Source organism: Melospiza georgiana, chromosome 7 (assembly GCF_028018845.1).
Source record: "Melospiza georgiana isolate bMelGeo1 chromosome 7, bMelGeo1.pri, whole genome shotgun sequence".
Taxonomy (NCBI): Eukaryota; Metazoa; Chordata; class Aves; order Passeriformes; family Passerellidae; genus Melospiza; species Melospiza georgiana.
Genome location: NC_080436.1, coordinates 4,266,670 through 4,289,675, shown reverse-complemented (window position 1 = coordinate 4,289,675; position 23,006 = coordinate 4,266,670). Strand labels below are relative to the sequence as shown.

Here is a 23,006-nt window from a genome sequence, read left to right as displayed (position 1 = left end):
AGAAAGGAAAGCCAGAAGAGGCAGACAGGAGTCTGCTCCCAGACTCTTCAGGAGTCACCACTGATTTCCCAGAGCTCTGTGAACAGCTGTCTCCAACACCACAGACCTTTCCTGAAAGGCATACACGTAGGAAAACCCTAAGATACTGGATTAAGATTAAAATAAAAGTGATTGGAAGATATAAGAGCTCATGGAATGCATTCACCTCCCCAAAACATCTAAACACACTTGTCTAATTTTATGAGACTTTAATCACTGCAGTGCCTCAGTGCCTCTCCCCAGCACATCAAAATGGATTTAGGAACTTTCCATGGGATCAGAGAATCCATCTCAGTGTTCTGCCTTTGCTGCTTCTCATATGCCAGGAGCTCTGCAAGGCACACAAAGCTCTCTGTTTCCACAGCAAGACACTCAAATATGGGGGATCAAGCTTTTGCTTCTGGTTTGTGATCACTGCTAGATCCTTCCCACACACTTTCTAGGTGATCAAAACAACAAAAAAACCCCCTACAAAACTCATTAAAAACAAAACCTACCTTCCCCTTCTCAACTGTGGAAAAAAATCACACAAGCAAGACAAGATATGACAGAGAAAAGATGATCACAGATGGAATAAAACATATTTAAAGCAAAGGAAAAGGTCACAATTGCAACACCTCATCTCTCAGTTCTTTGAAAGCCATTGCCACCTCACCCTGTCTGTGGTCTGTGATGATTTCTGTGATGCCTCATAATCCTTCTTGGTTTCTAGGATTCTTTTCACCAGCCCACCTGTTGAAAAACCAGGATTTTTCTAAGCATTGATGGACACTTAACAGTTTCAAACATTCAGACAATAAAATAAAACCCAATTGGCTTGGTTTTTTTCAATGCAGACAACTTTTAGAGCAACATAAACAGCATTTTATTTTGTATTTTAAACACTGACACACAAGGTATTTGCTATCTGACCTTTTTTCTCCCAGGCTTTTCTAGAATTTGTCTTTAAATCCAACCTCGTATCTCAGAGCTGACAAGCTGTACCTGATACTTGAAGAAATGTTAATTTATGAGCTTTATGCAGAATTTTAAATCCTGCTGACATTGAGGATGCATAGAAAACGTGTCCTTAACACAGTTGTAAATCCAGCTGCACAGGAAAACAAGCCTGGGTAAATAAGTTGGTTTTCCTGCAAACGTTGCAAACTCTTTCCCTCAGGAGGGATTTTAGTGCTCTGTTCAGCACTTTAAGTGTTCAGCATTTGCTTTAAACCCAGGGGTTGATTCTAGATCTGTACAAATATACATAAAAGCAAACTTACCATGCTTTTGATCCTCAACCAGCTCCACTTCTGGCTCCTACACATGCAGGAAGAGAGCTTTAGTTGCAAAAAGTTTGGCATTGCTGTAATATGGAACTATTCAAAAATATTCAGCTGGAGGATATTTCAACAAGTCAGGGAATCACGGAATGGTTTGGGTGGGAAGAGACCTTAAAGCTCATCCCATTCCACCCCTGCCATGGGCAGGGACACCTTCCACTATCCCAGGCTGCTCCAAGCCCCAGTGTCCAGCCTGGCCTTGGGCACTGCCAGGGATCCAGGGGCAGCCACAGCTGCTCTGGGAATTCCATTCCAGCCCCTCCCCACCCTCACAGGGAACAATTCCTAATTCCCAATATCCCGTCCAGCCCTGCCCTCTGGCACTGGGAGCCATTCCCTGTGCCCTGTCCCTCCATCCCTTGTCCCCAGTCCCTCTCCAGCTCTCCTGGAGCCCCTTTGGGCCCTGCAAGGGGCTCTGAGCTCTCCCTGGAGCCTTCTCCTCTCCAGGCTGGACATTCCAAACAAAATATGGAAAAAGGTTCAGTCAGCTGCAACAGGAACAGACCTTTGGCATCTCTGGCAGGGACTCTGCTGTCTCCACCACGAACTGCTCATCCTCCTCATCAGAAACCTGCTGCTCCCTGAGCACGCTTGGGGCTGTTTTAGCACTGCCACTCCTGTCAGGGACACAGGGAACAGGGGAATGAATGCAAGTACTGAGCTCTATCAGAATAAACTGAACTGAGCTAAAGGGCATCAAACATCACAGAATCATTGAGGCTGGAAAAGCGCTTCAAGTCCAACCTGTGAGCAATCCCCACCCAGAGCACTGAGTGCCACATCCAGGCCTTCCGTGGACACTCCAGGGATGGGAACTCCACCATGAGGTGACCATCATCCCAAACTAGTGATGCCAGAGGAGCTGGGAAGGGTGTGCTCCAAGGAACACCCCCACTCTGCAGGTCCCTCATCCCTCACCTTTCTGGGGTTAAGAGCTCGGTGCTCTCCTGATGTTTCACTCGTGGGGGCGCCGGCCTCGCGCTGCCAGGACGGGGAATCCGTCTGCAAGAACAGTGGGAATGGGAAAAAATCACCTTCACAAGGGACACAGTGTGGCATTCACAGTCTCTGAAAAATCCCTTCACTCAGGATTCTTCTCCTGGAAAGCTGAGAAGCCTCAAAGAACAGGAAAACAATTCTTATCTCATTTGCTTCTCCTGTGTTGTGCTCATGTGGAATGTGTTTGGAGATTGTTCACCCACAGGTGAGTGTTCCATTGGGTTCTGCTGTGAGTTGTTTTGGCTCATTCTAACCTGAGTAGGCAGCCAACCAGTAGAACACCCATTCATCATCACTGGCCAACTAGCCTCATTCACTTACTCAAAATTATCCTAGTTTTATTCCCCCTTGCGGCCGCCCTAGGAAATAAACTATTCAAACTCTAATTAACTGTAATACTTTATAAAAACATTGGTCTTGTAAGCCAAAGATTGAAGACTAAACCCTTTCTTAGAGTTATCCCACCATCCCATCTCAGGAAGAAAGGACTCAAACCCTCATCTCCAACTCCCAAAGCTGGCATTTTTAACTAAACTACTTCCTGACTCTTCCCCTAAACAGCCCGAATCACCCCCCGAGATAATCCCCGCACAATCCCCAGGTTGAGACTCTGGAAAGAATCACAAGTTTTCATTATTGTCTTTTTAGCAGAGACTCTGGAAGAGTCAAGACTCTGGAAAGAGTCACAAGTTTTCATTATCTTTTAGCACTCAGTAAGTATCCTTTCTGTATTCTTTAGTATAGCATAGTTTAGTATAGTATTCTTTAATAGAATATAGTATTATAGAGTAATAAATTAGCTTTCTGAGAACATGGACTCAGATTCATCATTCCTCCCTGCCACAGGGGTGCCTGCAAATACAGTAACACAGCAACACAAGCCTTTGCTGAGCAAAAAAAAAAATAAATAAATTCAAACATTCAAATTGAAAAGCAAGCTCACCTGATCCATAACACCGTCCTTATGGAATGCACAGAGGAAATGCAATGTTCCCCTCAAAAATTTTGCTAAAAATTTTACTAAAAATTTTATTCCATGGAGCAGTTTATGGGTTGAGAAGGGAAGAAAGGATGGAAACACACCTTTGGGCAGGCCGAGGTGGGACATCAGGAGGTGCTTCACCATTTTCAGGCTTCTCAGGAGCTGTGTTCTCCCCTTCTCTTTCTATTAAACAAAACACCATAAAAAGTGGGGCTTAGCTGGGCCAGGAAAACCTCAGTTTTTTATGAGAGTATTTGGAATCTTAGCATTGCACTGAAAAAAACCACTTAAAATTCTTCATTTTTATAAGTATCTTAATATTGTGAAATTCCCCCCTCTGTGAAAATGACATCATCTCACTCCATGCTTTTGTTTCCCTTAACCTCTTATCTTCCCCTGCTGGGATTCTTCATTGAGGTGGTGGCTACTCCTTGAGTAAAGTCTACTCAAAGCATCTAAACTCAGCCAATTATCTTTAAAAATGCTATAATACATGACAAAAGGGCAAAAAGCATTAGAGAAGGGCTTGACTTCTTAAAAAGCACTTTTTTTTCCTGTTAAAAGTTTTCAACTATGTTTGATGCTACTCTTTTGTCACTGGAATGTTATTGAGTCTTTGGTAAATTAGTCTGTAAATAACAAACAGACTGATTTCTTAGAAAAGTTCTGTCTATTCTGCAATCTGATCAAGTTAGGCACGAAGCACACAACAGGAATTACATCCAGAACCTGAGAACTACTCCCAGGGCCAGGAAAATTGGCATACAGAGCCTCGTTGCTCTGCAACAAAATATAAGTGAAACAGACAGAAATAATGCTCTAAAAGATCCAGGAAAATCAGTTTACTTCAGCTAATAAACAATGTTTTATAATCCTGGGCTCATGGAGTGGCTTGGATTTGGATCTTAAAGGTCCTGAACCTAAAAAATGAGGGGTTTACAGTGCCTTGGTGAATAAAGCTGAAAAACAAGATCAGTCAATAAAGTAAAGGTTGAGCTCAATGGTAAAGGTTGGACTTGATGATTTTTGAGATCTTTTCCAACCTTCACTATTCTTCTGATCCTGAATATTTGGTTCTTAAACCACCAGGGGATCCAATCCAAATCCATAATGAACCTGGGGGTACTCCTCTTACACCCATCCCAATTATACCATAAATTTCTTTTCCACCCCAGATGCATTCCAAAGGACAAGACAGCTCCAAGAGATGAAAGGGAATTTGCATGGAAGTTCTCCCAACTGGGGAAGGTCACACAAATGTCTTGGCCATCCATGCATATTTCATTAGGCTGCCACAGCCATGAGGCCCTGGAGGCCAAAGGTGGGCTGGGAACACCTCCCACATCCATAGGATCCATCCTCCCAACCAGCTCAAGCATCTGCAGCTGGAGAGAACAAAAATGCAGCTTTTTGCTGCAATTTCAGCTCCTCCTCCTGCACTTTGCTTCCATGGCTCTGTGTGTGCTGTGGCTGGAAGCACATCCATGTCTTGGGAGCAATACCCAGCTTGGGGGGGAAATGGAGGAGTAAGAAAGAATGCAGGGATGGAATTTTCCTCTGGAATCCTGTAAAACGCAAATGCTGAGACTCCCAAATAGTTTCACAAAGAGGCAACGTGCAAAGATTCCCTTCTTACAGAGAACAAGTCACCAAGGGATTCAGATGCAGCATGTGCCTCTTGGAAAACAAAAGAATAGGAAAAGGAAAATAAAAGTAATTGCTTTATCAGGGGATGGACATTTTTTCATGAATCAGATGTGATTAAAACACACAGCAGCACTTGGATTAAGTGTAAATCACTCTCCTTACATCATTTAGCTGCACAGATTTGACCCAAACACTCCAGCTGGGCTTTCCATGGCAGCCACCCTTTAACTTTCCCTACCCTTCTGTTTTTCTGCAAGGTCTGGTTCAATTTTCTCCTGCAGCTCAGCAGCACCATCCTCTGAAATCCCATCTGCCACACTCCTCGTGTCCACAGCTCCTGTAACAAAACAGTTTATAGTCAAATGAAACCCAAGAGCCAATAAAAATTCAAAATAAAAAGCCATGCTAAATACCTGCTAGGACTTCTTTAAGGGCTACCCTAGTTTAATAAACCCTCTTCAGTGTCAATAAATCACATTCAAGGTGCACAGAGACTTTTTAAATGAGTGCTGACTGAATTCCTGGAAGTTGAACTATTCAGTATAAACCTCTAGAATTTATCTGCTCGCAGAGAAGAGACATCTCCTCCTGTTGTACATTCATGTATTTCCAATTAATAGAAGATAAAATAGAAAGCTCTGATCATCATCACCAGTGTGCAATGTGCATCAGCACAGCTCCAGAAAGTTTTCCAACCCTCGGGATTATTCACCTCTGGCAAGCTCACTGTGTCAGAAAAGAAAGAGGGGTAATGCCCCAAAATATTCCTGGCTTTGATAAACTACAATTTGAATGCTGCATCAGGGAAAGAGGAGTGTGTTAAAATACTCACCCTAAAGTCATTCCCTGTATTAAACTTATCAGGAAAACTGGATTCTGGTGTTAAAGGGACAATCCCATAAATACAGTGTGTCTGGTCCTTACAGTTTAGTGCCATATAAAATGAATATTGAAATTTTGGGAAATAAAAGAAGTTATAGGATCAGCTAAGGATCACTAAGTAGTAAAATAAGGCTGCAGTTTTAATGGAATCCAGACAGGGGTTTTTCAGCTGCCAAATTACTCAGACTTCACAGCACAGGAGATGTGACATAAAAATTTCAATTTTCTAGCACCAACTTGAATGAGGCTCCTAAATTAACAGACATACGGGGGGGGTTTCCAATATATTTAAGGTGCCCAAACAAGGCCATTCATTATCCTGAAAGCAGGACTGATATAACTCCAGTATTTCGCCTCAGACACATGGGAACCTAAACCAGAAATCCAAAAAATAAGTGGGAACTTGGGAAGACATCCAGCAACACATGATCTCTTTATATAAATTATTAATAATGAGATTGGAAAATTAAGTGCATGAAGATTTTCATGCACCAATTTTTAACCAGAACTGGCTGTTACTAACAGGCATCAATTCATAGGTGTCACTGAATTTTCTGAACAGAGACATTAAAGTGATTTATTGTTTTGTTCTTCTTTAGGATTCAAATAACAGGGGCACAATCACTGAAATAAGAGGAGGGGGAAAGGCACTGAAATACAAAGAGAAATTGCAGTTCCACTGCTGCTGTCTGAGCTCTGGGTACAAGCCACTTTTATTCCTTATCCAGGACTTTCTCCAGGCTCTTCCTCTTGCCTTCCTACACAAAGGGATAGCAGTACTAAGCTAAGATTCCTTTCCTCCTGATGTGCAGTATTTGGAACATTCTGAAGATAATCCACTTCCAGTCAGTGTGTAAACACAACATTTAAAGGCTGAACTACAAAAACTGGTGACACAATGCTCAAGCCCACCAGAACCCAGGCTCTGAACACTGGTGGCCACAACAGGGGTGGGGAATAGCTGGGGACTGGAGCGTGTCAAGAAGGAAGGAGGAAGCTCTTTTGTCTTGAGGCTCCACAGGGAAAGCTCACTGCAATTGAAGGGGATAAGGCAGAAAAGCCACAAACATCTCAGTGCAAGAGTTTAAATACAGCTACAGACCAGGGGGTGGATACAGAAAACAACCAATAGGGGGATTTCAAGGGTGCAGCAAGGGGATTGCATCAACACTGTGGGAGCAATCAGTATAGGGGCAGGAGGGGGAAATGGAGCCAATGGGGCATCGTGGATTAGGGGATTTGCAAGTGGGTGTTAAAATCAGGGGTTGAGTGGCAGGGAACATTCAGGAAAAAGGGCAGGATCACCTTGAGAGGCAGGGAAAGAGGGGCAGGATCACCTTGACAGGCAGGGAAAGAGGGGCAGGATCACCCTGACAGGCAGGGAAAGAAGGGCAGGATCACCCTGACAGGCAGGGAAAGAAGGGCAGGATCACCTTGAGAGGCAGGGAAAGAGGGGCAGGATCACCTTGAGAGGCAGGGAAGGAGGGAAGGATCACCTTGACAGGCAGGGAAGGAGAGGCAGGGTTGCCTTGAGAGGCAGGGAAGGAGGGGCAGGATCACCTTGACAGGCAGGGAAAGAAGGGCAGGATCACCTTGAGAGGCAGGGAAAGAGGGGCAGGATCACCCTGACAGGCAGGGAAAGAAGGGCAGGATCACCTTGAGAGGCAGGGAAGGAGGGGCAGGATCACCTTGAGAGGCAGGGAAAGAAGGGCAGGATCACCTTGAGAGGCAGGGAAAGAGGGGCAGGATCACCTTGAGAGGCAGGGAAAGAGGGGCAGGATCACCCTGACAGGCAGGGAAAGAGGGGCAGGATCGCCTTGAGAGGCCGGGAAAGAAGGGCAGGATCACCTTGAGAGGCAGGGAAAGAAGGGCAGGATCACCTTGAGAGGCCGGGAAAGAAGGGCAGGATCACCTTGAGAGGCAGGGAAAGAAGGGCAGGATCACCTTGAGAGGCAGGGAAAGAAGGGCAGGATCACCTTGACAGGCAGGGAAAGAAGGGCAGGATCACCTTGACAGGCAGGGAAAGAAGGGCAGGATCACCTTGAGAGGCCGGGAAAGAAGGGCAGGATCACCTTGAGAGGCAGGGAAAGAAGGGCAGGATCACCTTGACAGGCAGGGAAAGAGGGGCAGGATCACCTTGAGAGGCAGGGAAAGAAGGGCAGGATCACTTTGAGAGGCAGGGTTGCCTTGAAAGGCAGGGAAGGAGGGGCAGGATCACCTTGACAGGCAGGGAAAGAAGGGCAGGATCACCTTGACAGGCAGGGAAAGAGGGGCAGGATCACCTTGACAGACAGGGAATGGACTAAAACAAAGGGAGGGGAAAAGCTTGAGGGACAGCTTTAAAGGAAGGTATACAACTTAGGGAAAAAACAACTTGGGGAAAAATGTGGGGGGATAAAAGAATGAACCATTTAACAATAACTTAATGGACTAAACACAAAGCACAGCATCATAATTGCAAGGAAGCACCTCCACAGAGAAATAATTTATTTGGAAAGCCTGGACCAACTGTCTATGAAACCAAATTAAAACCATTGCAACCTTGTCTTTGCTCTGCTATAAACATTTGACAAATGTTACATGTCAGAAATAGTTGCAGACAAGTCCAAAAGCTCGTTTAGAGAGTAATTACACAGAAATTACCAAAAGCAGGCTGAATTTCTGTCTGCAACTGTGCACTGGAAATGAGAGCAAACTGAACTGAATCTCCATTCCTGTATCCCAAATCCAGGCAGGAGAATTGCCTCTTGGATTCACAAATGCAGGCTGGGAGTACAAACCAAACCCTGGCAATAATAAACAGGGATATTTCAGTATTTCTGCTCTTCCTACTCAATAACCCTGCAGCATATCTGATAGAAATAACAATATCCTCCCTGTGGTTACCTTCTCCTGCAGGCTTGGAGGGATGCCTTGATGCTTTTGCTGAAGGCTCCTTTGATATCCTTGCAGGAGTTTCAGTCTGGAAAAAAACAAAACAAAACAATAAAAGGCCAGAAATTTATGTAACAGTAGGTCTAAATATTACATCACTATATCTGAAATTTAGTTCCTTGTATTGCTTTTCTAAGTATTATACAGAGCAAATATTGACCCAAGAATTGATCCACACGTTTATGTTGAGTTTATTTCCCTCAAAGCCTGTGGGTATTTTTTCCTGGATAAATGCCAGCTGTTTTCTTTCACATGAACTTATCTGATAGAAAAACAACTTCCAAATGGGACCTAAGAGTATCCAACCTTGTAGAATAAAAAGGTTTTAAAAAGGAGGATGATTCCTACAATCACCTCTGTGTTTCAGCTGCATCAGATACACAGCTCCTCTTCAACCTGCTGCAAAATCTTTTAGACTTCATTCCAAAAGAGAAGCAAGAATTTAAAAAATTGTGCTACCTGGTTTGCCCAGTCCATTACTTAAATGGGAACTTCCCTGGATAAAAATCCTGCCTGATATCCCAAATCCTGAAATATGTTTAACACCTCCCAGGATCTCCTTCCTTATATGCTTTTTTTTTAGTTCTCATCCAAGACTTTTTGTCAGCCCTGCTGATCGTCATTAAGGTTGGAAAAAACCTCCATTGATAACCTGAAAATCACAATTTCTGCCATTTTTTTGCCATCAAAGAATAGTTTGAGTAGAAGGGACCTTAAAACCCATCCCCTTCCACCCCCTGGCCCTTCCACCAGAAGTGTTTTTCCTCTTTACAAATTCTGGCATGTTCTAAGGAAAACCAGACAGAATTCCAATCTTGAAGTGGTTCATCTTAATTTTAATTCTCCATAATAACCTCCACAAGGCCAACACTATGGAAGGAGGGAAAAGAAAGCTCTTATCCCATCAGGAGCACATCTGGCACAGTGCAGCCCCAGCAGCTCTCTGGGTGAGGTCATTATTAGCACAGGTGGGGAGGGGGCTGCCAATAGGTGCTGCAAGAGGGGATTTGGTCATTTATTTATGTGGCTACAAACAGAATTTTTGTGGAGCCACATGTGCAGCCTGGCAGCAGGTGCAGGGTGAAAGCTGACGTTTGCTCACTATGGCAGCACACCAAAACAGAAAGCCCACAATATTTATGATTGGGGGGGGCTTTCCAAAGGGAGATAAAAGAGGTTATTCCCCTTCAAGACTTTGAAAAGCAGCCACCAGAGCCATTAAAGGGAAATCTTGCACTTCATCTCACACCATGCTGGAAAAACACATTACAGCAGAATCCTTGATGGATGCATGCACGCTTCCCAGTCCTGAGTAATTGTGTTTCCACGTGGAGAGGATCCAGAGCCTTCTGCAAACCATCCAGGCTGCTGCTTTGTCCTCATTATTAACCTTTAAAGAGGCTGAATTTCACTTCAAGACAGAAGAAAATGTTTGCTGGTGTTTCAGAGCTCATTACAAAATAAGCCACTGCAATTTCCCCCTCTAATTCATCAGCTCTACTGATGGTTCTCTAATAACAAATAAGAATTAAGTCTGTGAACAGCAATTTTATTCCATCAACCCTCCACAGTACTTTTCTTCTAATTATATCCACAGTGCCAGGAGGTATCTTTCCATCTCTACAATACAAAGTGTGCAGGTATAATTTTATATAAATAAACCACATACAAGGAAAGATCTCCACTTGCTGAGGCCAGTTTGAGTGCCGTGCTGATAAGATTTGTGAGGAAAATATCAATCAATCCTCTTTTTCTCACCTAAAATCTCACAAGATGATGTTCTATTGGTATTAGATCCTGCAAATTAAAACTGCTCAAACACAAAGAGATGAGGAAAATCTCTGTTTTTAAAGCAGTTTAAAAGATGGATTTCTGGTGTAGTGAGACCAAAGAGAGAGGGACATTCCCAGCTCCAGAACAGAAATGTTTTAGTCACGTCCTGCAGATTTCCAGGAGGTGATTCTCTCTGCTATCCGTTTTTTAATTCCACGGTTTCATTACATAACCTAACAAAGTTCCAAGAGGAACAGAAGTTCATTAGGCAGGACTTAGAGGCTGCTTGAAGTGACCACTTCCAGAGCAATAGCGTTTTCAGGGCAAATGCAAACTCATTCTGCAAGTGGCCAGAAATGACAGGATATTACAGAAAGCTTTAGCCAAGAGCTCCAGCTGCCATGGGAAACATGGAAGAGACTTTTCCAAGGTGTTTGCCCTCAGGGGAAAATGATTTACCTGTTCTGCAGCCACTTCCAGCACCAGATGCTCTGTGACCTCCCCCACCTCCTGTCAAGTCTAAACAATAATGGTCTTCATTATTTATAAGGTCCAAAAGGCCATTTTAAATCTGATTTTTCCCTAAGATGGACTGAGAGTGAACAGAACACGACACAACCTTGATCCCAAACTGCAGGATGCAAGAGCCAGCCTTGAGGCAGCTTCTGATTGCCATGTGGTAGCCAAATGTCTCTTAATTCCTACTTATCCTTGCTTTCTTCTAGCTCCAGAAAATTATGGATACCCATGTGATGACTACTGCACACTGAGTAACACAAAGAGTTTCTTCAGCAACAAAAAAATTACATTTAAATTACAAAAAAAAAGTCAGCCTTCAGTAGATTTGAAAGCTGGCATCAGTAATTAGCATAAAGAAAAACAGATTTGCATAAATAGAGAAAATCTCATTAAGCAAAGTCAGGGACTAAACTTTAAGTGACAGCTTTGTTGTACATGTAGAATAATAAAAAAAAATCTAAATGGATCTGTTCTCTAAAGTAAATGCAGTAAAAAGGTAAAGAGATTAATCCTGAGGGGGAAAAAACAGTGGCTGACTTGTGGGTACTGCCTCAAACTGTTTCACTTCTATTATAATGAATAGATATATTCCATAACTATCTATAGAAAAAATACATATAAAAAGCTAAAGAGAGATGCTCAAGATTTGTTAATTCTGCAGCAGAGACCACAAAATAAGATTCATAATCCTTCATGTGCACAAAAAGTTGTTTGCCTTCTTTTGAATCCATTTGTTTCCCTGCCACGTGACTCAAGTGGAACCACAGTGGTTAAATTGGGGTAAATCCCTGGAAATAAAGGCTGGGAGACTCCTGAAAGGACCAGAAGATCAACCCCAGTCCAGGAGGTGCAATTTCCAATGATTTCCTGCTGGAGTTTCCTCTAAATCACATTGTGCAGCTTTCTCAGCTCCCAAAATTCTCTGGGCACGTTTTCCTGTCACCTCTCCCTCCCCCAGCTTTAAAATGATGACATCTGCCATGCTCTGCTCTCAGGTTTGTGTTTTCATCATCTCAGAAACGAGCAGCCTCCCCTGTTACGCAGGCAGGCAGAGGCAGGAATGTCCTTTGGATCTCAGGTAATAATTCCAAAGCCTTGGAATCCCTCCCAAAAGCACTCAGGAGGGGAAATGAAACTTTACTGCCCCGCTGCATTACTGTGGTGCCCAAGAGCATGATGAGAGCTTGGGATGAGGCTCAGAATTTCCATTAGAGACCCAATTTGCAGGAAGTTTGACTTGGCCATGAATATTTGCTGGAGGCTAAAAAAAAAAAAACCCAAAAAACTCTTTTATAAGCTCTCCCTCCCAGTGCCAATAACTTAAAGAGTTTGGTTGGACTGGAGTCAAGGAAGAGCCATAAATTTGTCATCTCATGGGGAAGACACAATAATGACAGTGGGCCCAGAGAGTCCTGCTAGAGTTGGGATCCTGCCTGGTTTTTCCTCAGCCTGTGCAGCTTTAGGTTCATTTACTGAAGTCTCCCCTTTAAACATGTGGCCACGTGGCTCCATAATTCCCCAAATTGCCTCAGGTCATCAGGAAGCAGCAGATGGAGGCACAGTGGTGACACACAAGCAGCAGCTCCTGTGCAGAGCTGCCCCTCTAGCTGCAAACCATGGACCCTGAAACAACACTGGACTCCTTTTCTTTCCAAAACAGTAACTTCTGCTAAAATTCAAAAACAAATACAAAAACCCTATCAGCTTTCCAGGAAAGATTGTAAAGAATAAAGAAAAGTCATGGCAGGGGGCTGGAAGAGATGAGCTCTAAGGTTCTTCCCAACCCTAACCAGTCTGTGATCCTACAAAGTGTCCAAAATATGAACACACAGAAATAAAATCTGCAAAATAAAATAAATTGAGTAGACTTTTTTTGTCCAAGATCAGAGAAATTTTTTAACAAATAAACAACCAAAAATCCCAGGGAAGCTTCTATTTAATTCATTTCCCAGCCCTAAAACTTGCCATTTACCCACCTTTCAACCCTACATTGTTTTTGAGCAGATTCCAAAATCAAAATGCAACATTTTGGTTATTCCTACCTCCTCCACTACTAACCTCAGTGTCTGGCTGGCACTTGCTGTCTTTAGTTGGCCTCTGTGGTTTTCTATTCAAGGATTCTTCAGAATCTGAGGGCTGGAAAGAAATGAACTGGTTTAGATTCAAGAGAAGCATTTTGGTGCCCATCAGTCCTGAATTTCTACCAGGAGAACAGAAAGGCAGAATGGGAAATATTTAGAGGAAGAGGAAATAGAAGAGTAACAAAAAGAAAGGCAATGAAGAGGTGGCTCTCAGGGCAGTTTAGGGCCTATAATCCTTAGAATATCCAGGAATCCTAAACTGGTTTGGGTTGGAAGGGACCTTAAAGACCATTCAGTCCCAACTCTGAGAAAGCCTCCAGCATATGAAGGGAGCCAACAAGTAAGATGGAGAGGGACTTGGATAAGGGCCTGGAGGGACAGGACACAGGGAATGGCTTCCCACTGCCAGAGGGCAGGGATGGGTGGGATATTGGGAATTGGGAATTGTTCCCTGGGAGGGTGGGCAGGCCCTGGCACAGGTGCCCAGAGCAGCTGTGGCTGCCCCTGGATCCCTGGCAGTGCCCAAGGCCAGGTTGGACATTGGGGCTTGGAGCAGTGCTGGGGCTGGGACAGTGGAAGGTGTCCCTGCCCATAGCAGGGGTTGGAACAAGGGCTCTTCCTGATGGAATACAAACATGGAAGGCCACTGGAGCAAACACAGTCCCAACCACAGTGTGGGGAAAGTTCTTCCCCAAAATAACACTTCCATTACCTTTTTCTCTGCTTTCTCCTTCCCATGTTCCCTGAGGTGCTCCCCATCTTTTTCTCTGTCCCGATCTCTTCTTCTCTCTCTGTCTTTCTCTCCTTCTTTGTCCCTGGCCTTGTCTTTGTCTCTTCCTTTCAGCCTGTCCTTTTCTCTTCCTCCTTCTTGTCTTTTCTCTCTTTCCTGTCCTTTATCTTGCCTGAGGTCCTCTCCTCGCTCTGGGTCTCCTTTTCCTTTGGTTTTTTCTGTTTCTCTCCCTTGCTTGGTCGCTCTGCTTTTGCTTCCTTCCCTCTCTTGTTTTTCTGCTTCCTTTGAGGTGTCTCTTTCAGGTTCTTTGTGCCTCTCATCATTGTTCTTCTGTTTATCCCTCTCCTTTTCTCTTTCTCTGCTTTCTTTCAAATCTCCTTTGGGTTTTCTGTCTCTGCTGGGGCTTCTGTCTTTAATTTCAGTGTCTCTCCTGCTCTAAAAAGAAAGCAAACACTAAAAATTAAATTCCAACACATGGCAACTCAATCACACAATGACCCTACAAACACAAAAATGCTAAAAATACCCCAAACAAATAAACCATGGTACCCCACTACCCCCAAAAAATGCAACTGCTACCTCTTTATCCTTATGGCTTTTTTGTTCTTCTGCTTTGGGCTCTCTGCTTTCTTTATGTCGAGGTTTAGAGGGTGGAGGCTTCCCTCTGGCATCAGCTTTTTCCCCAGCCAAGACCCTTTTCACAGCAGCATCACTGGACAGCTGCAAGGAACAGAAAAACACCACTGAAATGAGTAAATTGTTTCATTAAATAATTAATGCACTAATTATTATTTTAAGAATGTAACAATTCAGTGTAAAAACATAATAATTCTGTGAAAGAATGCAATAATTCCGTGTAAGAACAGCTCCTGCAGTTGTTTTTAAACAGTTATGAAATGTCTCCATTATTGTATTTCCACAGTCAAAAAAAATCACAGTGCAAATATTACTTTCATTCCAAAATTAAGAGATTTGACTTAAAGCAGATAAAGACAAAGGTGAGCAACTGGTTGTATAAGCAATGCATCTGTATCCCAAAGTTTTAAAGGTTCTGGAGCTTCATTTTAGGCTTCAAATCTAATAAATGTTATTAGAAGACAAATAAAGTGAACAACAGTGAATAATAAAATCCTTAATATTCAGAATGCATTTGGGTGGGAGCAACTGGTGAGCAACTGGTTGTATAAGCAATGCATCTGTATCCCAAAATTTTAAAGGTGCTGGAGCTTCATTTTATGCTTCAAATCTAATAAATGTTATGAGAAGAGAAACAAATAAAGTGAACAACAGTGAATAATAAAATCCTTAATAATCAGAATGCATTTGGGTGGGAAGCTGGCTCAAACACCTGCTGAAGATCATGAACTCTCTACCTGCTGTTACTGAGGGGTGACAGAATGTTTCTGCTGTGCAATTAATCACAGCACAGGGGGAATTAAGGCACAGAATCATTTGGGTTGGACAAGATTTCCAAGGTCACAGAGTCCAAGCAGGTAAAGCCAAAGGTGATCAACTGGTTGTATAAGCAATGCATCTGTATCCCAAAATTTTAAAGGTGATGGAGCTTCATTTTATGCTTCAAATCTAATAAATGTTATTAGAAGAGAAAGAAAGTGAACAACAGTGAATAATAAAATCCTTCATAATCAGAATGCATTTGGGTGGCAAGCTGGCTCAAATCCTGCTGAAGATCATGAACTCTCTACCTGATGTTATTGAGGGGTGACAAAATGTTTCTGCTGTGCAATTAATGACAGCAAAGGGGGAATTGAGGCACAGAATCATTTGGGTTGGACAAGACCTCCAAGGTCAGAGAGTCCAAGCAGATAAAGCCAAAGGTGATCAAGGTTGTATAAGTAAAGCATCTGTATCCCAAAATTTTAAAGGTTCTGGAGCTTCATTTTAGGCTTCAAATCTAATAAATGTTATTAGAAGACAAACAAAGTAGACAAGAGTGAACAATAAAACCCTTAATATTCAGATTGCATTTTGTGGGAAGCTGGCTCAAACACCTGCTAAAGATCATGAACTCTCTACCTGCTGTTACTGAGGGGTGACAAAATGTTTCTGCTGTGCAATTAATGACAGCACAGGGGTAACTGAGGCACAGAATCATTTGGGTTGGACAAGAGCTCCAAGGTCACAGAGTCCAAGCTGTGACTGATGCCCAGAACTCCGAGTGCCACATCCAAATGTTCCTTGGACACCTCCAGTGATGGGCACTCCAAACTTCCCTGGGCAGCCCCTTCAATCCCTGAGCACCCTTTCCATGCAGAAATTCCTGCTGCTGCCCACCCTGAGCCTGCCCTGGCCCATCCTGAGGCTGTTCCTCTCCTCGTGTGCCTGTTCCCTGCGTGCATGAAATCTGTGTAATTCTGCCCTACCTTGTTCAGGCAGCACTTCCCAATTGCCTGCAGGAATTCATTGGTTTTCTCGGGCTCGTGCCCAGCCACAACTCGTGCTGGTCTCACTGACAGTGGCTCTCCTGTCACCATCACAACAGCATCGATGGCCTTCTGAAGGAAGTTGATTTTGGAATCCTTATCCTGGTAAAAGAGCAATTAAGAGAAACTTTTGTCTCCACAATCATTATAATGATTGTTTTAGCTTCACAGTTATACTTCACAAATAACCTGCCCCAACTGCCCTTCAATAAAGACGATGTCTTCCAATGATTACATAAAATCAGAAGTAAAATACAAAAGACCAAATAAACAAAGTAAAGCCAAGTGAAATTTCACAGAAGTCCTCACAATTAAGGAATCTTCATGATTTCAGCCTTCCTTACAAGCTCTCTCCTATTGATTACTCAGATAAAAATTATTCTACTGATCTTCTACAACTCCAAAAGAAATCACAGCAAGGAATCTGCTGAGTTGTCCTCCTGACCAGCTTTGGGATGAGGAACTCAAGGTTTTGAGACATTCTCCCCCACAGTCCAGGATTTTGATCTCTTCTGCCTGAGTTCTGGAAAACCCCATGGACTGTGAAAGAAATCTGTGAAAGAAATTCTCAGAGAGGTAGCAGCACATGGATGCAGCAAAGACCTGCTCAGGAGCTGCTGGGAAATCTGCTCTTTGGGCCAACAAGGACACTATCCAAAAAAAAAACCCAACAATTCAGTTATAAATTACTTAATTGTAGTTATCCTGACAGCAATAGGAGCAGTCACAGCAACAAACACATACATTAATCAGTGACTAAAACATGCAAGAACTGGCTGGAGAGATGAGAAGTCAGAGCTCACACTTCAGTTGCTATGTTAAACAAACACCATGGGATCAGCTGCCTAAGTGGCAACACACAAAAACTGCTTTGTTTGCCAGGAATCAGCAACCAAAGCTCCCAAATCAGGCTTGGAGTTGGGGAACTTGGCATCAGCTCAGCCAAAAATCACGGGAAGGCAGCAAACAGAGAGTAAAGTCACCCTTGGACTTAAGGAAAGGAGTTTTCAGTAATAGCATTAACCTCCTCTTTCAGTAATCAGCCAGTTTTATACTGCAATAAAGCTCCTGTGGAATGCATGTCCTAGACAGGTGAGTCCTGGGATACTAAACACAGATATTTAATGTATGTATCTATATACCATATATATATATATGTGTGTGTTTGTACATACAAATATAGAAGGCAGTAAGTTTAGGGCTGTGGATTCTCTTGAGAGATCGCAAAAACTCTTTAAAACCAAGAAGTTGCAGACAAATCTATAGGTGTTTATCCCATGGAAAGTATAATATAATCCACCAAGAATGAAGTTTTACAACTTTTTAACAAAAATAACAACAGCTCCTTGGTGCTGAACACAGAGAAGATCAGAAGGACCTTGTGGCAAGTTGCAAAAAAACCTGAAAGCTAAATAAATATGGAAGTCCCATGCCCACCTTGACATTATCTGACTTCAGCTCGAAATCTGTGTAAAGTCCTCTCAGAAAACCTGTCACTCTGATCACCTGAAAAACAGAAGAAAGGGGATAAGTCAAGAACATTTAAAGCTCAATAAGCCTTGTGGGGCAGCAGGAAATGTGTCTGTGAAAAACGTCAATCACTTGGTTTTAAAATTTTTAAAGTTTAATGATAATAAAATGGTTATAAAAATAGTAATACAAATAGAGTAATAATAATTTGGACAATTAGGATTTAGGACAATATGAGACAACAAATACAAAGAGTTATGGACGTCCAGGTACTTTTTTCTGGGCAAAATAAGCCTGAAAAAGAACCCACGTTAACAAAGGATTAACCCTTAAAAGCAACAGCCTGTTGCATATTCATACACCTCATATATGATGGATAAATTCCATTCAAACACGGGATTCTGTCTGGTCATTGTCAACTTCTTCCTCTGAATCCTGACAGCACCTTTGACGTGGGAAGTTGTTCATTTCTCCTGATAATGGGGCAATAAATTCTTTTTCTCTGAAAGATTCAGGTGTCCTGTGGCTGCTACCTCGCTGCCAGTCCTTTCTTTTAAAAAAGTATCCTATATAGCATCGTTTCTATTTTAACAATTTTTATAACCTAGAACTATATATAAGTAACACACTACTTGAGAGAATTAATACAGCATTACTTTCTAACACAGCACATATAATATTTATTTTAATGTTTGCGAAAAGCCAGTCATAAAATACATGCATTTTTCACAGTGTCCTTCGTGGAAAGGGGGAGTCAGGCAATGAAGTGCAGTCCCTATGCCTGGGATGCCCAGGGAAGGCCTGGACAAGGCACTCAGTGAGTGACACGGTGGGCATCGGGCACAGGCGGCACTCAGACATCCCAAGGGGCTTTTCCAACCTCAGCGATTCCGGGATTCTCTGATATTTCACTATCCCAGGCTGCTCCAAACCTGGGACACTGCCAGGGGCAGCCACAGCTTCTCTGGGCACCCTTTGCCAGGGCCTCCCCACCCTCACAGGGAACAACTCCTAATACCCAAAACCCCACCTAACCCTTTTCCTGCCGCTTCAGGTGCCCAAACCCCACAAACTCACCCCCAAACCCCGTGATTTCCAAAACCAAACCCCCCAAAACCCCGTGATTTCCCACCCAAAACCCCGTGATTTCCCATCCCAAACCCCCCAAAACCCCTCAAACCCCGTGATTTCCCACCCCAAACCCCCGTGATTTACGCAGCGCTCCGGGCACGCCCCACACGCCGGGGGAGGCCCGCGGGTGCCTCAGCCCCAACTCACCCACCTCGCTGATCAGGTCGTGCAGGTAGCGGAAGGGCGGCTTGCTCAGCAGCGCGTCGGTGAGCGGCGGCTTGCGGATCACCTGCCCCAGGGTCTCCCGCGTTTGCCGCGACACCGCCTCGTTCATCGCGGCCGGGCCGGGCCGGGCCGGGCCGGGCCGGGGCTCGAACCGGGATCACGGCGGGACCCGCCCGCCCCCGGCCCCGCACGGCGCTCCCGGCGTGCCCCGCGCGGCGCGCGCACGGCCCGTTGCTAAGGGGCAGCGCGGCCATAGCAACGGGCCCGCCCCGCGCCGCCCTCAGGGGAGGGAAACCTCGGGAGTTGTCGCGAAAACCTCGGAAAGTGCCCTAAAAACCCCCGGGAACAGCCCTAAAAACACTGTAAACAGACCCAGACCTACGGAAACTGCCCCCCAAAACCCGGGAACAGCTTTCAAATCCCTGGAAACAGCCCTCAAAAACCCAGAAAACAGCACCTAAACACCCACGAACGGCCCCAAAACTACTGTGAACAGCCCCAAAACCCCCAGAAACTGCCCCAAAAACCTCGAGAACAGCCCGAAAAACGCCGGGAACAGCCCTAAAAACACTGCACGCAGCCCCAAGACCTACGAAAACTGGCCCCAAAACCCGAGAACAGCTTTCAAATACCTGGAAACTGCTCCAAAACCCCGGGAACAGACCCAAAAATCCTGGGGAAAGCCCCCCAAACCCCAGAAACAGCTCCAAAAACCCAGGAAAGAGCCCCCAAACCCCCGGGAACAGCCCTAAAACCACTGTAAATAGCCCCAAACCCCCAGAAACAGTCCCCAAGTCCCTGGAAAGAGTCCCAGAAATCCTGGAAAAAGCCCCAAAACCCCAGAAACAGCCTCCAAAACCCCCCAAAAGAACCCTTTAAACCCCAGAAACAGTCCCCAAATCCCTGGAAGCAGCCCCCAAATACCTGGAAACAGCCCGAAAAACACTGTACACAGCCCCAGACCTACAGAAACTGGCCCCAAAACCTGGGAACAGCTCTCAAATCCCTGGAAACAGCCCTCAAAAACCCAGAAAACAGCACCTAAACACCCACGAATGGCCCCAAAACTACTGTGAACAGCCCCAAAACCCCCAGAAACTGCCCCAAAAACCTCGAGAACAGCCCTAAAAATGCCGGGATCAGCCCTAAAAACACTGCACGCAGCCCCAAGACCTACGAAAACTGGCCCCAAAACCCGAGAACAGCTTTCAAATACCTGGAAACTGCTCCAAAACCCCGGGAACAGACCCAAAAATCCCTGGAAAAGCCCCCCAAACCCCATAAACAGCCCCAAAAACCCAGGAAAGAGCCCCCAAACCCCCGGGAACAGCCCTAAAACCACTGTAAATAGCCCCAAACCCACAGAAACAGTCCCCAAGTCCCTGGAAAGAGTCCCAGAAATCCTGGAAAAAGCCCCAAAACCCCAGAAACAGCCCCCAAAACCCCCCAAAAGAGCCCTTTAAACCCCAGAAACAGTCCCCAAATCCCTGGAAGCAGCCCCCAAATCCCTGGAAACAGCCCCCAAACCCCTGGAAACAGCCCCATAAATCGTGGGAAAAGCCCCAAAACCCCAGAAACAGCCCTCTAAACCCCAGAAACAGCCCTCTAAACCCCAGAAAATAGTGCCAAAAACTGTGGAAACAGCCCCAAAACACCAGAAACAGCCCAAAACCCTCTGAAAACGGCCCGAAAACCCTGAAAACAGCTCCCAAATCTCCCATAAACAGCCCCAAAACTCCTGGATATACCCCCCAAACCCCTGAAAAAAGCCCCAATAGCACTGTAAGCAGTCACCAAACCCTTGGAAACAGCCAAAAATCCCTGGAAACAGCCCCAAATCCCTCCTAAACATTCCCAAAACCCCTGGAAACAGCCCCCAAAAACACATAAACCCCAAAATTTCTGGAAGCAGACCCCCAAAGCCCCAGAAACAGCCTCAAACTCTTGCAAACAGTCCCAAAACCCCTGGAAACAGGCCAAAAACCCTGGAAACAGCCCCAAAACCTCCAGAAACTGACCCTAAACCTCTGGAAACAGCCCCCAAACAACTGGAAACAGCCCCAAAATACCTGGAAGTAGCTCCAAAATTGTGCCCCCTGCCCCTCAGCACAACAGGCAGTGAATAAAATGTGTTAGGGAGAGATTCTGTGTGTCAGCAGGAGGGGAATTGGATCAGGAAAATTGGAGTTTTTTGTTTCATCACTAAACAGTGACTCTATGGGACCCAACACAAGAAAACAGGGACTGCATGGAGCAAATCCAGAGAGCAGGGAGATGCTCCAAGGCTGGAGCCAGGCTGGATGTGCTCACCTGGAGAGGAGAAGGCTCCAGGGAGAGCTCAGAGTCCCTGAAGGGGCTCCAGGAGAGCTGGAGAGGGACTGGGGACAAGGGATGGAGGGACAGGACACAGGGAATGGCTCCCACTGCCAGAGGGCAGGGATGGATGGGAGATTGGGAATTGCTCCCTGGGAGGTGCTGGCACGGTTTTTAGAGCAGCTGTGGCTGCCCCTGCATACCTGGCAGTGCCCAAGGCCAGGTTGAACAGGGCTTGGAGCAGCCTGGGATAGTGGAAGGTGTCCCTGCCCATGGCAGGGGGTGGCACTGGATGCACTGGATCACCCACTCCATTCCAACCCACACCCCTCTGTAAAGGAAGAATCAGATTTGGGGATGAAAAGAGCCATTACAAAGCAGCTCAGTCTGGGCTTAGGGCGGGCAAGGAAATTTTTCCAGCAAAAAGGAAGCAGACACTTCCATGCCAAGTGGGTCATTTCACCTGGGCTCCTGCCAGCAGGTGCTCCAGGGAAGTGAATTTTACCTTCCCCCCAACCCTGTCTAGGTTCCCAGACAGGCTCTGCCTCCAGGACCTGGTGATGCTGGGAAGAACAGGAGGTGTTGACAGCTTCCACATGCCAGGGCATTGGAACGAGTCACAAAGGAAGCAAGAACACTGGGAAGAAGCTGCTCTGGGGAAGCGGGATGTTTATTTTGGGTTTGTGGGCTTTTTCTCGGTTTTTCCATTGACTCTCTAGGAAGCATCTAAGATGCCTGAGGAGCAATCTCAGGGGGCAGTTTAAATTTGGCCTCTTTAGCTCATTTTCCTGCAGAGGAAGCACAGCTCCACTTAACTGAAGAACCAAAACCCAGGGCCAGGCCTTCATTACTCTCACAGGGAAGGATTTCTCCCCAATATCCAATTTAACCCTGCTAAACCTCTTGGAGATGCCATGGACTCTGAACAACACTTGTCAGGAAGGATGCTGTGAAAAGTGTAGGAATCTTTCAACTCAAGTCTGGGAGATTTCCCTGCCCCTGGAAACCTAGAAAGGTCTGAGCAAGCTGGGTGAGCCAGAGGAAAGAAAAGAGGAAAGGAAAGGAAAGAGGAAAGAAGAGGAAGAATAGAAAATAGGAAAGGAAAGAGGAAAGGGAAAGAGGAAAAAAAAGGAGGGGAAAAAAGGAGGGGAAAAAAGGAGGGGAAAAAAGGAGGGGAAAAAAGGAGGGGAAAAAAGGAGGGGAAAAAAGGAGGGGAAAAAAGGAGGGGAAAAAAGGAGGGGAAAAAAGGAGGGGAAAAAAGGAGGGGAAAAAAGGAGGGGAAAAAAGGAGGGGAAAAAAGGAGGGGAAAAAAGGAGGGGAAAAAAGGAGGGGAAAAAAGGAGGGGAAAAAAGGAGGGGAAAAAAGGAGGGGAAAAAAGGAGGGGAAAAAAGGAGGGGAAAAAAGGAGGGGAAAAAAGGAGGGGAAAAAAGGAGGGGAAAAAAGGAGGGAAAAAAGGAGGGGAAAAAAGGAGGGGAAAAAAGGAGGGGAAAAAAAAGGAGGAGAAAAAAAAGGAGGAAAAAAAAGATAAAGACCCCCCCCCCCAAAAAACCAAAAACACACTTAAAAATAATTTTT

General features: G+C 44.9%; 1 protein-coding gene across 1 annotated transcript in view; it reads right to left on the bottom strand.

Annotated features, from left to right (window-relative positions):
- TRAF3IP1 (TRAF3 interacting protein 1) overlaps window positions 1–19,286 on the bottom strand; it is a 31,822-nt gene extending 12,536 nt beyond the window's left edge. Inside the window, exons 1-13 of the mRNA XM_058028424.1 lie at window positions 19,105–19,286; window positions 17,790–17,858; window positions 16,293–16,454; window positions 14,488–14,628; window positions 13,891–14,343; window positions 13,156–13,233; window positions 8,758–8,833; window positions 5,228–5,326; window positions 3,444–3,525; window positions 2,280–2,363; window positions 1,867–1,978; window positions 1,302–1,338; window positions 695–771 (exon numbers count right to left, since the gene is read on the bottom strand). Coding sequence (XP_057884407.1) covers window positions 695–771; window positions 1,302–1,338; window positions 1,867–1,978; window positions 2,280–2,363; window positions 3,444–3,525; window positions 5,228–5,326; window positions 8,758–8,833; window positions 13,156–13,233; window positions 13,891–14,343; window positions 14,488–14,628; window positions 16,293–16,454; window positions 17,790–17,858; window positions 19,105–19,227 — 1,593 coding nt within the window. The 5' untranslated portion in view covers window positions 19,228–19,286. The remainder of the gene's footprint in view (window positions 1–694; window positions 772–1,301; window positions 1,339–1,866; window positions 1,979–2,279; window positions 2,364–3,443; window positions 3,526–5,227; window positions 5,327–8,757; window positions 8,834–13,155; window positions 13,234–13,890; window positions 14,344–14,487; window positions 14,629–16,292; window positions 16,455–17,789; window positions 17,859–19,104) is intronic.
- Between the last annotated feature and the right edge of the window lie 3,720 nt (window positions 19,287–23,006).